At 36.5% G+C, this 13,076-nt stretch overlaps 1 protein-coding gene across 1 annotated transcript in view; it reads right to left on the bottom strand.

The window, feature by feature from the left end:
- Positions 1–13,076, bottom strand: part of ADAMTS20 (ADAM metallopeptidase with thrombospondin type 1 motif, 20) — a 206,105-nt gene that overhangs the window by 13,155 nt on the left and 179,874 nt on the right. The window contains exons 32-37 of the mRNA XM_011936079.1: positions 9,966–10,163; positions 9,133–9,262; positions 8,841–8,935; positions 8,663–8,754; positions 7,987–8,120; positions 2,605–2,696 (exon numbers count right to left, since the gene is read on the bottom strand). Coding sequence (XP_011791469.1) covers positions 2,605–2,696; positions 7,987–8,120; positions 8,663–8,754; positions 8,841–8,935; positions 9,133–9,262; positions 9,966–10,163 — 741 coding nt within the window. The remainder of the gene's footprint in view (positions 1–2,604; positions 2,697–7,986; positions 8,121–8,662; positions 8,755–8,840; positions 8,936–9,132; positions 9,263–9,965; positions 10,164–13,076) is intronic.

Genomic DNA, 13,076 nt, shown 5'->3' with positions numbered 1-13,076 from the left:
CCACACTCTTAAATAACCAATATATCAAACACATAACTATAAATAATAGAAAATAAAATAAATTAAAGGAAACAGACAACATATCAAATAGTTTGGGATGCAACAAAAGAATTGATTAAAGGAAAATTTATAACTATAAATGCCTATATTAAAAAGGAAAAATAATCTCAAATCAATAATCTACCCTTTTACCTTAAAACACTGGAAAAAGAAGAGCAGAGGATTATAATGGAATACTATCAACAATGTGTGACAACCAATTAGTTAACTTAGATAAAACAAACAAATTCCTAAAAAGACATAACTACCAAAACAAATTCAAGAACAGCAAAAATTTGAATACATCTATAATAAATAAATAAAGTAAATTGGTAATTAAAACAACTTTCACAAAAAGCCCAGGCTCAGATGGCTTTCCTGGTAAATTCTACCAAACATATAAAGAATACATTTTTCACAAACTCTTTCCAAACAGTACAATAGGAAAAAACATGTCCCACTACATTCTCTAAGGCCACGACTTCTGCGATACCAAAACGAGACAGACAGCACAAGAAAAACAAAGATACAACAATCTCTCCTACAGATATGAAATATTCTCGAAAAATACTAGCAAACCAAATTTAGCGATACATGAAAATAATTATACACCATGACTAAGAGGGATTGATCACATGAATGCAAGATTGTGTTTCAACATACAAAAATAAATCAGTGTGGTAACACTCTATCCAGTAATGGACAAAAACCACAGGATCTTCTCCACAGAAAATCCAACATCCTTTTACAATAACACTTAAGCTAGAAACAAAAGGACATGTCCTCAACCCGAGCAAGGATATCTAGAAAAGACTCCTAGCTGACATACTTAACATACACGTGAAACTAAAATACTTATTGCTGAAGGACTGAATGCTTTTTGCCTAATATCAGAACACAAGGATGTTCACTCTTGGCACTTTTATCCAGTATTGTACTAGAAGCTGTAGTCAGGGCAACAAAACAAGACAAAGAAATAAAAGGTATCTAGATTGAAGAAGACGTAAAATTATCTTTATTCACAGATGACATCACTGTGTACAAAGAAAATCCTAAGTAATCTACTGTTACAACTAATAAATGAGTTCAGCAAAGTTGCAGAATATAAGATCAATCCATACAAATAAAGGCAAAAATTAACGATTTATTTGGGCCCCAGATTTGGGTTCTCCTTACCAACAACTCTACCTGTCAAAGCCTTCTTACTGTTGAGCTGGAATCTACTGCCCTATTAATGCCTCCTGGAGGAACACACATGACCTTATTCCTCTTTCATGGTATGGTAGTTCTTTAAATATGTAAAGATCGTTACCATTATCTCCCACTCTTTTCCTGGCTACCTTCTCCATTTTCCTTAGTTGGCATGATTTAAACCCTTCTTTCTTTCCTATGATCCCCTCCTACTCCTAAGTAGATTGAAAATGATCTTTTACAGATAGAAATTTTAAAATAACTGTAATGTTTCAGTATCAAATGAAAATAAATCCTTCCATCTTGCTATTTTGTTTTGTAACCTTATGATTATATTAAGTTGTTTATAAATCACTCCCTGCTCTAAAGGAGTCATACTGAACTCATGCTGGGTGAATAAAACACCTGTCTTTTTCATGTAACGTCACCACATTCTGTTTGAGTTTCTGGACCTGAGTTAAGATGTATAGATTTATTCACGCTTTTATTCATTTCAGCCTGTAGTTCCAGTGTCTCTTGATCTCCTTCAAGTTCTCTAACAGAAAATGTCCTCTCTTCCTAATATAAGCGTAACTTCAATGTCATATGATGAAAATTATAAATGGAATAGTCTAAGAAGAGAGGCCTATGACAAACTATTAACTACTTCTCTTCAAAATCATATCAATATAGTAATTACCACTTGTCTTAGGTAGTAGATTTGATTCATATATTCCATTACCAATGAGTCACCTAAAAGTGCTATATTCATCTAGCTTACAATCCTTCATCTTATCATAAAAATATTGTTTTCATTATCTATGTAAAATCTCTAGTTAAAAATGTGAAAGTAAATTTTCTTCTAAGAAGCATGCTCTATATTGGAAATCATGGAAATGACATAAGAGCATGTGAAGAGAACTCTGGAAATAAAGGATAAAAGCAAGAATAAAAATATGAAAATATATTCAATATAAATTTTACCAATAATAGACTGTCATTTGGAGGATGTTACAGACCTAGGAAGCTATTAGAACTGATGTCAGCAGAAGTGTATGAAAGTCACATGCTTGTGATCCATTCCTTTGCCTTTTGACAAATATCTATTCATTTCCATGGACTAAATGGAAAGATGAAGAAACTGATAACATATTATGGAAGAAGAAATAGAATATGTTTAAAATTATTGTTATACCTTTTAAACAAACCCAAAATTGTCAAAGATGCTTTTCCTCCAAAGGTTATCTATAACCTTTGAAACAAAGTGCATATATGAAGCTTTGCATTTCTATTTACTTATGTTTATTGCAACATTCTGGTCAAAAAAAATAAATGAAGAGAAGCTATAATTTTTTTTCACAATGAAAGAAAATTAATCAAACAAATATGAGATACCTGTGGGCATCTGACAGCACTGTAGCAATCTCCAGCTGTGGCAAATGGAACTGCATTTCCAAATATTGTTTTGGAAAACCAAAGGTCTGTAGCTAGAAAATAATAAATAGAAAATAATAAATGAAACTCTTTAGCATGGAGACAATAATGCAATCTTTGTCATCAAACACAGAGTTTTCATATTACTTATTTAGTAAACATACATATTTATATATAATTTTTAAAATTTTAAGCACAAATGCCACAATTCTAGTGTATAACACAGACTAGGCTCTCAATGAATAAATTTTGTTTAATACAAAATGTTCATATCATAAATTGCCCTAACAAATGGCAAGCATATTAGTAATTAAATAGAAGATTTAAAACTAAATAAATACATTATTACATTTGAAGTCACAGAATATCTGAAATAGATAAAGTGGGGTCAGAAGCAAAATCACTGGAGAAAAAAAGTTATGTAAACATAAATGACAAAACAATAAAATTGAAAGCTTATAGACAGCATATATAAAAATTCATTTAGGTAATTCAATTAGGTAATTCAAAATCTCTCCACAGAGAAAAATCTCTCCACAGGAAACCAGGAAGTTTTCCATGGTTTACCAGAGCCAGCTTGTAACAAATAGTGACAGCCAACTGTGTGCATCTCTTCCCAAGCCCACGTACAGTGAGGTCATGTTGGTAGCTTATGATTGGTCATGGCAGAAATATATACACCATGTATATATTAGTGCCTAACACCACAAATCGGACTTTTTCTTCCCTGGATAACTGGTGGTCATTCATTTGCACACCACTATTTATTTGTGGCATTTGTGGGTTAGGCTGGGAAAGATCAGAGACACAACTTTCAAACCATCTATTGTTACTATCTCCAAAAGCATGTCAGTCAACAGCCAGTTTCATCAGCCAATTACACAATGATGACTCATAAGTATATATGCAGTTCACTTGACTCTGATGAGTTACAGCACATATATCATTACTTGGATGACCCACAGATATCTGTCATTTAACATGTTCAAAGCTAAATGAATTACCTTTTTCTCCAAATTTAATTGCCCTGCTCTATCTCCCATTTCACTAAACTATATTACCATCTGTCTTGTTATTTTAGAAACCTTTCTAAACATTCCATGTCACTAATTCCCACACCCCTTCTATCAGAAAATCCTGTAGTGTCTACCTCTTTAATATTTCTCAGATGGGTATCCTGACCCATGTTTCCAGTACTCATCACTTTTTATCTGAATTGTTACATTAGCTTCCTAATCATTTTTCATGGATACAATTTGTTCTGCCTCCAACCAACTATATTCCTTCCCCTGCATATGTCTTTACGCTTTTATTCCAATGGCTCCTATAACTTGCAAGATAAAAATCAAATGGATAGTTTAGTATACACTGTTCTTCATGATCTGTTCCCTGCGAACTTCTCTAATAAGCTACCATCCCCCAACCGACATTTGATTTATGTTTAGACCAAACTAGACTGCTTTTTATTCTCTGATACCACCAAAATGCTTCTCCCTTCCATGCTTTTGTTCATGCTTCTCCCTCCTCCCAAAACTCATTTTTTGCCACTTGTGTTAACTCAAAGTTGTCTTGAGATTGTTCAAACTATCTGTTCCTATAAACCTCTTGAGAAAAGCAAGGACTTTCAATGCAACAGATACTTATTTACAATATATTTTGCATTGGGCAGTATTATAGATATTGTGAACTAAGCAGTGGGTGAAACAGAGGCCAGTGGAACCTGAGTCTTACCAGGAAGAGACAAGTTATAAAACAAATATTACAGTATGTTAGGGGTGATACTTGCTATGGAAAGAAAATAAAGCAGAGAATAGAATAGGGAGGAAGAGAATTTAGTGGTGGAGAGTGGCTCCGGATGGCCTTATTTAGAAGATGAATTTCAGCAGAGACCCAAAAGAAATGAAGGGGTAAAACATACAGACAGCTACAGATGAATGCTCCTGGCAGATGCAACAGTAAATGCAAAGGCCTTAAGATGGGGGCATACCTGGTGTGTTCAAGGAACAGCAAACAGGCCACTGTGTCTATAGTAGGAGTGATGAGGGGGCTCGGGGCAGCAGAAAACTGAGAGGGAATAGAGGTGGGAAGGTCATGTTGACTTGTGTTGACCAGTGAAAGGCACAATTCTGTCCATAACAGCATGCACATTGAAAATTCACCTGACAGAAGTTGATGCTGAATTACATGTGGGTGTGGAAGAAAGGTAGAAGATGAAGGTGTTGCTAGGTTTTAGCTAGACTAAGTAGACTATTATTGGTGGCATTTACTGCAGTGGTAAACATCTGGGTTTGAGGAGCAGGTTTGGCAGGAAATATTAGAAGTTCAGTTTTGGATACATTGAGTGTGGCATGCCTATTAAACATTCATATGAATATGCTGAGTAGACAGTTGGATTTTGGAGTTTAGGGTAGCAGTCCAGGTTGGAAATGTGCATTTGGGACTGTCATTTAACAGGTGGTACTTGAAATCTATAAATTTAATGAGATTCCCAAATAACAATTGAATCCTACAGCTCCTCAACATTCAGAGTTGTAGAAGATGAAGAATAACTTGCCAAGTCGAGAAACAGTGAGAAAGACAGGAGAAAGAGGGGTCAAGAAAGGCGCAAAACCATTAGAGGATGGTATCCTGGTAAACAAATGCTGCTGATGAATCCTGTAAGATGAAAAACAAGACTTTATCATTGAATTTAGGGAAACAGGTTATCGACGATTTTGATAAGGACTGTTTCCTGGAAGTGATATGAATAAGAGATTGATTAGAGTATAGCATGGGGAAAGAGAAATTGGAGAGTGCAAATTATAACTCATTTCAGAAATTTTACTATAAATGAACACAGAGAAACTGGACAGTGGCTGGAGGGGTAAAGGTCAAGATTATTGCTCATGATTATGATGAAAGAAATAACATGTTTCTCTATGAAGAATTTAAATGATTCAGCAGCAGAATTGAGGATGTGAGGGAGATCATGAAATATGCTGAAATAATGTTCTTGAGTAGGTACAAGGCACTGAGTTTAGAGGACAAGGAGCAGGATTTGCCTTGGATGGGAGCATGAAGAGTTCATCCAGAGTAAACAGGAGAAAGCAAAGGAGATAGGTAAAGATTCAGGTAGGTAGGTAGATGTGGCAGTGGGAACTTGAGCAATTCCCTTCTGGTTGTTCTTATTTTCTCAGTGAAATAGCGAGCGAGATCACCAGCAGTGAGTTAGTAGAATGGAGGTATTAAAAATGTGGAAATTCGAAGCTAGAGGAGAAGGTATAAGTTAGAAAAGCAGGAGAGAGAATGGACTAGGGAAATGCAATAGAGTTACTTGGCAGTGCCATGGATCACTGTAAGCTTAGTACTCATGGGTTTAAAATGGTATCAGTCAGAAGGGCTAGTATTATTTGCCACATTCAGTTTTATGCTACAAGCACAGAATGGGTAGGAGGTTTAATTTAATCAAGGCTGGATTTTTACCATACAAGTTTGAGGAAGAAGAAGAGAGGAGCTGAAACTGTATATATTTGACATTGTATGCTCCAGGCCCAGACCAATGCCTGGCAAAATGGCAGCTTTGTTAAAAAGCAGCCTAGTTAACAGCAAATAAGCTACTGAGTGCCTATTAGAAACTTAGAGTGCTGATAACATGCTTATAACCATACACATTATTAAATAACCAATATTTATACAGCATGTACTCTATCAGGGATGTCCAATCTTTTGGCTTCCCCGGGCCACACTGGAAGAATAATTGTCTTGGGCGACACATAAAATACATTAACACTAAGAATAGCTTATGAGCTAAAAAATAAAAAATCACAAAAAAAGTCTCAAAATGTTTTAAGAAAGTTTACAAATTTGTGTTGGGCCACATTCAAAGCCGCCCTGGGCCGCATCAGGACTGCAGGCTGTGGGTTTGACAACCTTGTATTATATGTAAAACAATGACTAGATACGTTACAAATATCATCTCTTAATCATCACCAAATAAGAACAAAAAAAAAAAAGAAGGAAAGAAAAAGGAAATGAAGAAAAAACCTTAGTGGTAGTTTCTCATTTTACACATGAGGGAACCGAGGCTTAAAGACATATGCCCAACATCACACAGCTGATAAATGAAGATGAAGAATTACACCCAGAGAGTCTAGAATTTATTATTGTAACCATGGTAATATAATGCTTCCACACTGTAGTAGATGGTGGATATTCAGTAAATCATAGCCATTAATATTAATAATAATGGTTCATAATTGTATGACTATAATTTATATACTATGTATTCATGCATATGCTGTCTTAAATTTTTTTCATTGCTTTCTATGACTTATGCACCATGCTAGGCACTGATGATTCAATGGCAATTGAGATGGAGCCTCTGCTAGTGAAATGCACTTTTTTGCCTCTTCATGTAGATATGTAACTTTCAGGATGGCAGGCTGCATTTGCCTGGTGTATACTAAGTTCTATAAAGATGTTTTGACTTGATTGTATTATAAATTATTTTCTAGACAAGCAATATGATCTATAATCTAAGGTCTGTGAGTAGGACCTTGTTTTCCTTAATGCCAGTTACTAATTGTATGAATGGAACAAGTTGCTTAACTTCCATATTACTTATAACATTGTGATGTAATATCTGCCTTAACTAATATAAGAGTGTTAAAAAGGTCAAATGAGATAATGTATGGGAAAATACCTGATAAATTATCATTTGAAACTAATTTAAATGATTACTTTAAACCCTGCAAAAAGGTTCCACAAGTAGACTGAGGATATCAACTTTCTTATCCTTAATGTACCTCAGGATTTTAAGGTAGAGGATTTTATCTTGGAAGGGTAGTATCTTACTTGTCACTGTCATTACATTTTTATTAAGAGTCTCCAGCTGGGAGCGGTGGCTGACGCCTGTAATCCCAGCACTTTGGGAGGCCAAGGTGGGTGGATCACCTGAGATCAGGAGGTCGAGACCAGCCTGACCAACATGGTGAAACCCCATCTCTATTAAAAATACAAAAAAGTTAGCCAGGCATGGTGGCATGTGCCTGTAATCCCAGCTACTCGGGAGGCTGAGGCAGGAGAATTGCTTGAACCCAGGAGGCGGAGGCTGCAGTGAGCCAAGATTGCACCATTGCACTCCAGCCTGGGCAGTAAAAGTGAAACTCCGTCTCAAAAAAAAAGTCCTCATGGTGCATTCATTGCAGAGGAAGTATGTAGCTAACTGTTTTTAAAAAAGTAAGCAATTTTTGCACAATGCCAGGTCCTTCTCTGTACCCTGGCTACTATATATACCAACATATTGTTAGACATTCATAAGCAAGTGGAGGCTTTTTGATTTTAAAATGTAGATTGAGCACTTACTTTTAATTTGCATGGAAGTGAGATCAATTCTTATTTTGCTGAAAACAGTGTATCCAGCAGCTAGGTGTCCACTGTCACATTCACAGTCTTCCCTCCTACTCCCATTAAAAGGACACTGATATGGATTTTTTAGTCTGTAACAACATTGGAATATTTTAGTATTACATGCAGTTACTAGGCCATAATGTAGATTATCTTTGGGAATAGAAAAATAAAACACACTCCTGCTCTTCGATATTATAACGTCAACAAGTTAAGAAAGAAGTAAAAATCACTTTAGGTGAACCTACAAAATTCTCAATGAGACATCTAAGAAGAGTTTGTAGAAAAATAATTCAACTGCAATTCTTCTAGCTTTTATTACTGGTTTTATTACTGATTTTATGAAAATGCACATAGTTCTTAAATTCTTCCCTTCTCCATGTCTGACTTCTCAGCCACAGTATTCTTAGTCAATCTCTCTGTCAATAGTCAATATTAACAGTACAGGTTAATATTCAAGCCTTTATTTCTGAACAGGCATTAACAACACCTGGTTTAGGTCCTAACATGTCTACCTGCTCCTACATTATTTGTCTCACATGTAAGCTATTCAAGTATCACTCTAAAGGCTAGAAGTTCCAATTCTCTCGGAAGATCATGAAAATGCTCAGATAGACCAACACACATCTCATACCTAAAGCCATACACTTCAGAAAAGTTTTCTTCACCTTGGACCAGTGTTAAATATTCCTTAGGGTTCTCCAAGTGCATGTCTGCACAATGAATCTAAAGAAAAAATGTAAACATCTAGAAAAACTTTTTCCAATTCAATGATCAACGTTAAAATAAAATAGGAACTGTTTTCATAATACCTTTATTATTCTTCCCTTAATGTTAAGGTAATAGTCACCATCCTTTCTAATGTGGTTTTTCACTTGAATTTCTTTGCAGGTGGTAAATGATTTACCTTCAAAGACAAATTAACACAACTTAACACAGAGCAAATTACAAACACAGCATGAACCTAATCATAGAACTATTGCTACACTCTGAATATCTGACACTTTGTTTTGTGGAGTGTGCAACTACTACAGATATTTGGTTTAACTGAAACTTATTAGAAACCCTTAGGTATTAGGTAGAGTTTCGAAGTCTACTACTTACAGTCATTGGCATAACATTTCTTTTGAGCACCTGGTTTTAAATGGTTTAAACATAAGTCACTGGACAAACCATGTTTGGTAACGCATTTCACTTGTCTCTTCATTATCCCAATTCCACAAGTCACTGAGCACTGTGAACAGAGTAAAATTTGAAGATAAACTATATTATGAATCACAAGGCCAGAAAATCCAAGTCTCCTTTTCTTAGACCAGGTATTTCTGGAGCACACTGAGGGTCAGTAGTGGCTAGATCCACAGAAGACACAAAACTATGCTGGGGGCTGGAGAGTCACAGGTGGGAGAAATCCTTAGGCATGAGCCTGAATCTATTATTTCTCAGTTACTGGCTTCTTTTCATTCATTTTGTGCAGTTAGCAACAATACATTGTAAATACTTCATAAACATTAGTCAGTGATGGTAATTAAGACTATCTCATTAGGTTATGTGCTAAGTTTGCAAAGTGATATTTAGTTGCTTTCTATCAATTAAATTGGAAACAGAATATGATATAACCTTTATTACTCATATGTTATATTTATTTACTTCTTCACTTAACCAATAAATATTTCTTAAGCACTTACTCAAAGTGCAAGCCACTGTGCTAAGTCCTCTAAGGAACAGAAATAAGTATGAGTTATGGTCTCTGTTTTAAGCAAGTTATAGCAAGCACCAAACAAGAGATAAGGTATTTATATAAATAACTGATAAAGTGGTCTTTAGACAATAGTGGTCTGGGGCAACTCTGAGGATCTAATTAGACGTACAGATTACCAGATTTCCCATACCTAGAAAGTCTTGTTCAGAAGTTTTAAAATTCATAATTATACACCGACCTTGCTCCATTTTCCAACTTTCCAAGTGGCCAAATGCAAACAGCTGTTAATGCATTTGTAAACCTGAGAGGAAGGCACCACAGGGCATTCCTGATAGACTATAGGCCGAAGTCGATGGAGCTTATGTTTCTTAGTAGATGGGATCCCGGTGCAATATGTAATCCTTTGTCTGTAACTAAATCCACAGTTGTTTGCACACTGAAAAATACATAATTAAAAGGGAAGAAAATGTCATTAACTTTAGCCAGGGCTTAATATTTGTCAGATGCTTAATATACATTATGCTGTGTCATTTCCACAATAATCCTATTTAATTAGTTTCATTTACAGATAAGCAAGCATAGGTTCAGACGTTAGACAAGTTTCCCAGAGTTGTACCAACAAATGAAAGAAACTCAGATTCAGGCTAGATTTTCTACCTGTAGTGCCTCTGTGTGTGTGTGTGTGCGCGCGCGTGTGTGTTTTAATTACATTACCATCTTAACTGTATGAAACTATATCTCCCAATAGGCACAGCTTTGGAGGAATAAAACATATTGAGGGTCCTTACTGGAAATAAAGGGTATCTATTAGCCTTAGATCACTGGTAACAATGTATAAGTTAGCACACATGTATCTTCATAGATATAATGTAAAGTCTAATAACATTTGACTAAAATAGGTAAGCGATTTAGGTGTAAATTAAAGCCCCAATCCAAAAATGGGCAAATAGATTTCTGCTTTTAGCAAAAGTGGAGTAACAAGGAATAGATTTACCTTCTAACTTAAAACAACCAGAACATCTAGACAAAATATATAAAGCAACGGCTTTTAAGACACTCAACCTTAGATAATAAAGAATAGTAATCCATGACAGATGAGAAACAAAGTGACACTATAAAATCATTCCAGCCTACTACTTTGAAAAACTTTCCAGGTCTTGGCACAATGAAAGGAAGACAGCAGAGTTCTGACCAGTAGTGTGTACATACCTGTGAGGACACCAACCAAAGTGAGGCAATTAACCAACCAAAAGGCTTAGAAGTTACTTTTTCTAATGATCACACAGAACCAAATATAGTGCCTATTCCCTCCAGCTAGACTGGCAAACTTAAATACATGAGGAAATAGATAAAGTACTCAAAAGAGTATTGCCACAGTAGAGAGGATCAGTTAACCTAGATTAAACAATATACTGGTCTGCCTAACAAATCTTAAGTGCAAGGCAAGAGAGGGTCAAACTGCTCTCCAACAAAATAAATGCAACCCCGAACAAAACTCAAAATATATGTATAGGAATAAAAAATATCTAGTCACCAAAAAGGTAAAATTCATGGCTGACATGCAACAGAAAATTAATTGGCATGCAAAGAACCTGAAAAATAAGACTCATAATGAAGAAAAAAACCCATCTATCAAAACATCCCTAGAGGGGTGACATCTGTGAAAATGGAAGAGTAAGGACATCTAAAAATTCTCTCTTCTATAACGGCAGTGAGAAAATGGGCAAAATTTTCCAGATCAGTTTTTTCACAACTCTGGAAACTGACCAAAGACTTGCAGCAATCCAGAAGGCATTTATTCAATAAACATGGCTTACTCTTGGTAAAAGAGCAAGTTTTGTGATGGTTTAACTTCCTCTATTTCCATCCTCTTCTTTCTAGCTCCATGGAAACCTTTAAAATCAACAGCCCTGTAATTATGGTGAAACCAGAATTCTGGCAGCCACTGGAGGGGAGCAGAACAAGTTTGGGCATCATTCAAAGCCACATTCTTAGAGAACTGTCATTATTTGAACTGTTTAGTGATTTTCTGGAAGACCCCACTTGCAAGAATCTCTTTGTTTGACCTGACTTGCTCAGTTCTAAAAATCTAGGGACATTTGTTGCGCTCAATGAAAAAACCATTGTCTAACTTTGCAGTTTCCAGGATGCCGAATAACAGTTGGAGCAACAACAGGCTAGCCAAAAAAGCTTAAAAGGAAAAACTAGGGAATAAGATGTTCATCAGAGCTTTGAAAAGCTCCATTGTATTAATGAGATCTAGATGGCTGTGAACATGCATCAGATTGTACACATGTCCAGGTCTGCCTGCAAGCTCAGGAAGCATCTGAGGAGGGCCTGCAGCCTCTCCTCCAGCTGACCTCAAGGCTCTACACAAACAGAAAGTTAGGACTTAGGAACTGTTGTCATCTACCTGATGGGTGTTGAAGGCCACACCCCTACTCCCAACTCCCCAAAACACAGTACTTTGGCAAAGTCTAGGGAACCAAAATTATTGGTTCCAGAGATTAAGGAAATTACTTTTCAGTCATAGCTGACAACTAAACTAAGTGAGCAGAGACTTCAGTGGCCATGTATGACAAATAATACAGACTTTACAGTTAGCTCAGAAAAGTCACTAAAAAAACAAACAACAACAAACAGCAGCAACAACAAACCCTGGGGAGGAGGGAGACGCTGAATAGACTTATCACAAGTAAAGAGATTAAATGTGTAACCAAAACACTTCACATAAGAAAGGCCCAGAACCAAATGCTTAAAGAATTAGCACCAAGCCTGCCAAAACTCTTCCACAAGATAGAAGAAAAAGGAGTACTGCCTAACTCATCCTATGAAGCCAGTATTTCCCAAAACCAGACAGACATCACAAAAAAATAAAACTATAGACCAACATTTCTTAAAAATATAGATGTAGGGGGCGGAGCAAGATGGCCAAATAGGAACAGCTCCAGTCTCCAGCTCCCAGCACGAGCGACACAGAAGACAGGTGATTTCTGCATTTTCAACTGAGGTACTGGGTTTATCTCACTAGGGAGTGCCGGACAATCTGTGCTGGTCAGCTGTTGCAGCCCAACCAGCGAGAGCTGAAGCAGGGTGAGGCATCACCTCACCTGGGAAGCACAAGGGGAAAGGGAATCCCTTTTCCTAGCCAGGGGAACTGAGACACACAACATCTGGAAAATCGGGTAACTCCCACCCCAATACTGTGCTTTAAGCAAACGGGCACACCAGGAGATTATATCCCACACCTGGCCGGGAGGGTCCCACGCCCGTGGAGCCTTCCTCATTGCTAGCACAGCAGTCTGCGATCTAACTGCAAGGCAGCAGCGAGGCTGGGGGAGGGGCGCCC

This window comes from Colobus angolensis, unplaced genomic scaffold (genome assembly GCF_000951035.1).
Source record: "Colobus angolensis palliatus isolate OR3802 unplaced genomic scaffold, Cang.pa_1.0 Scaffold150, whole genome shotgun sequence".
Classification (NCBI taxonomy): domain Eukaryota; kingdom Metazoa; phylum Chordata; class Mammalia; order Primates; family Cercopithecidae; genus Colobus; species Colobus angolensis.
The sequence above is the reverse complement of the archived record's forward strand: the minus strand, read 5'-3'. Positions and strand labels throughout refer to the sequence as shown.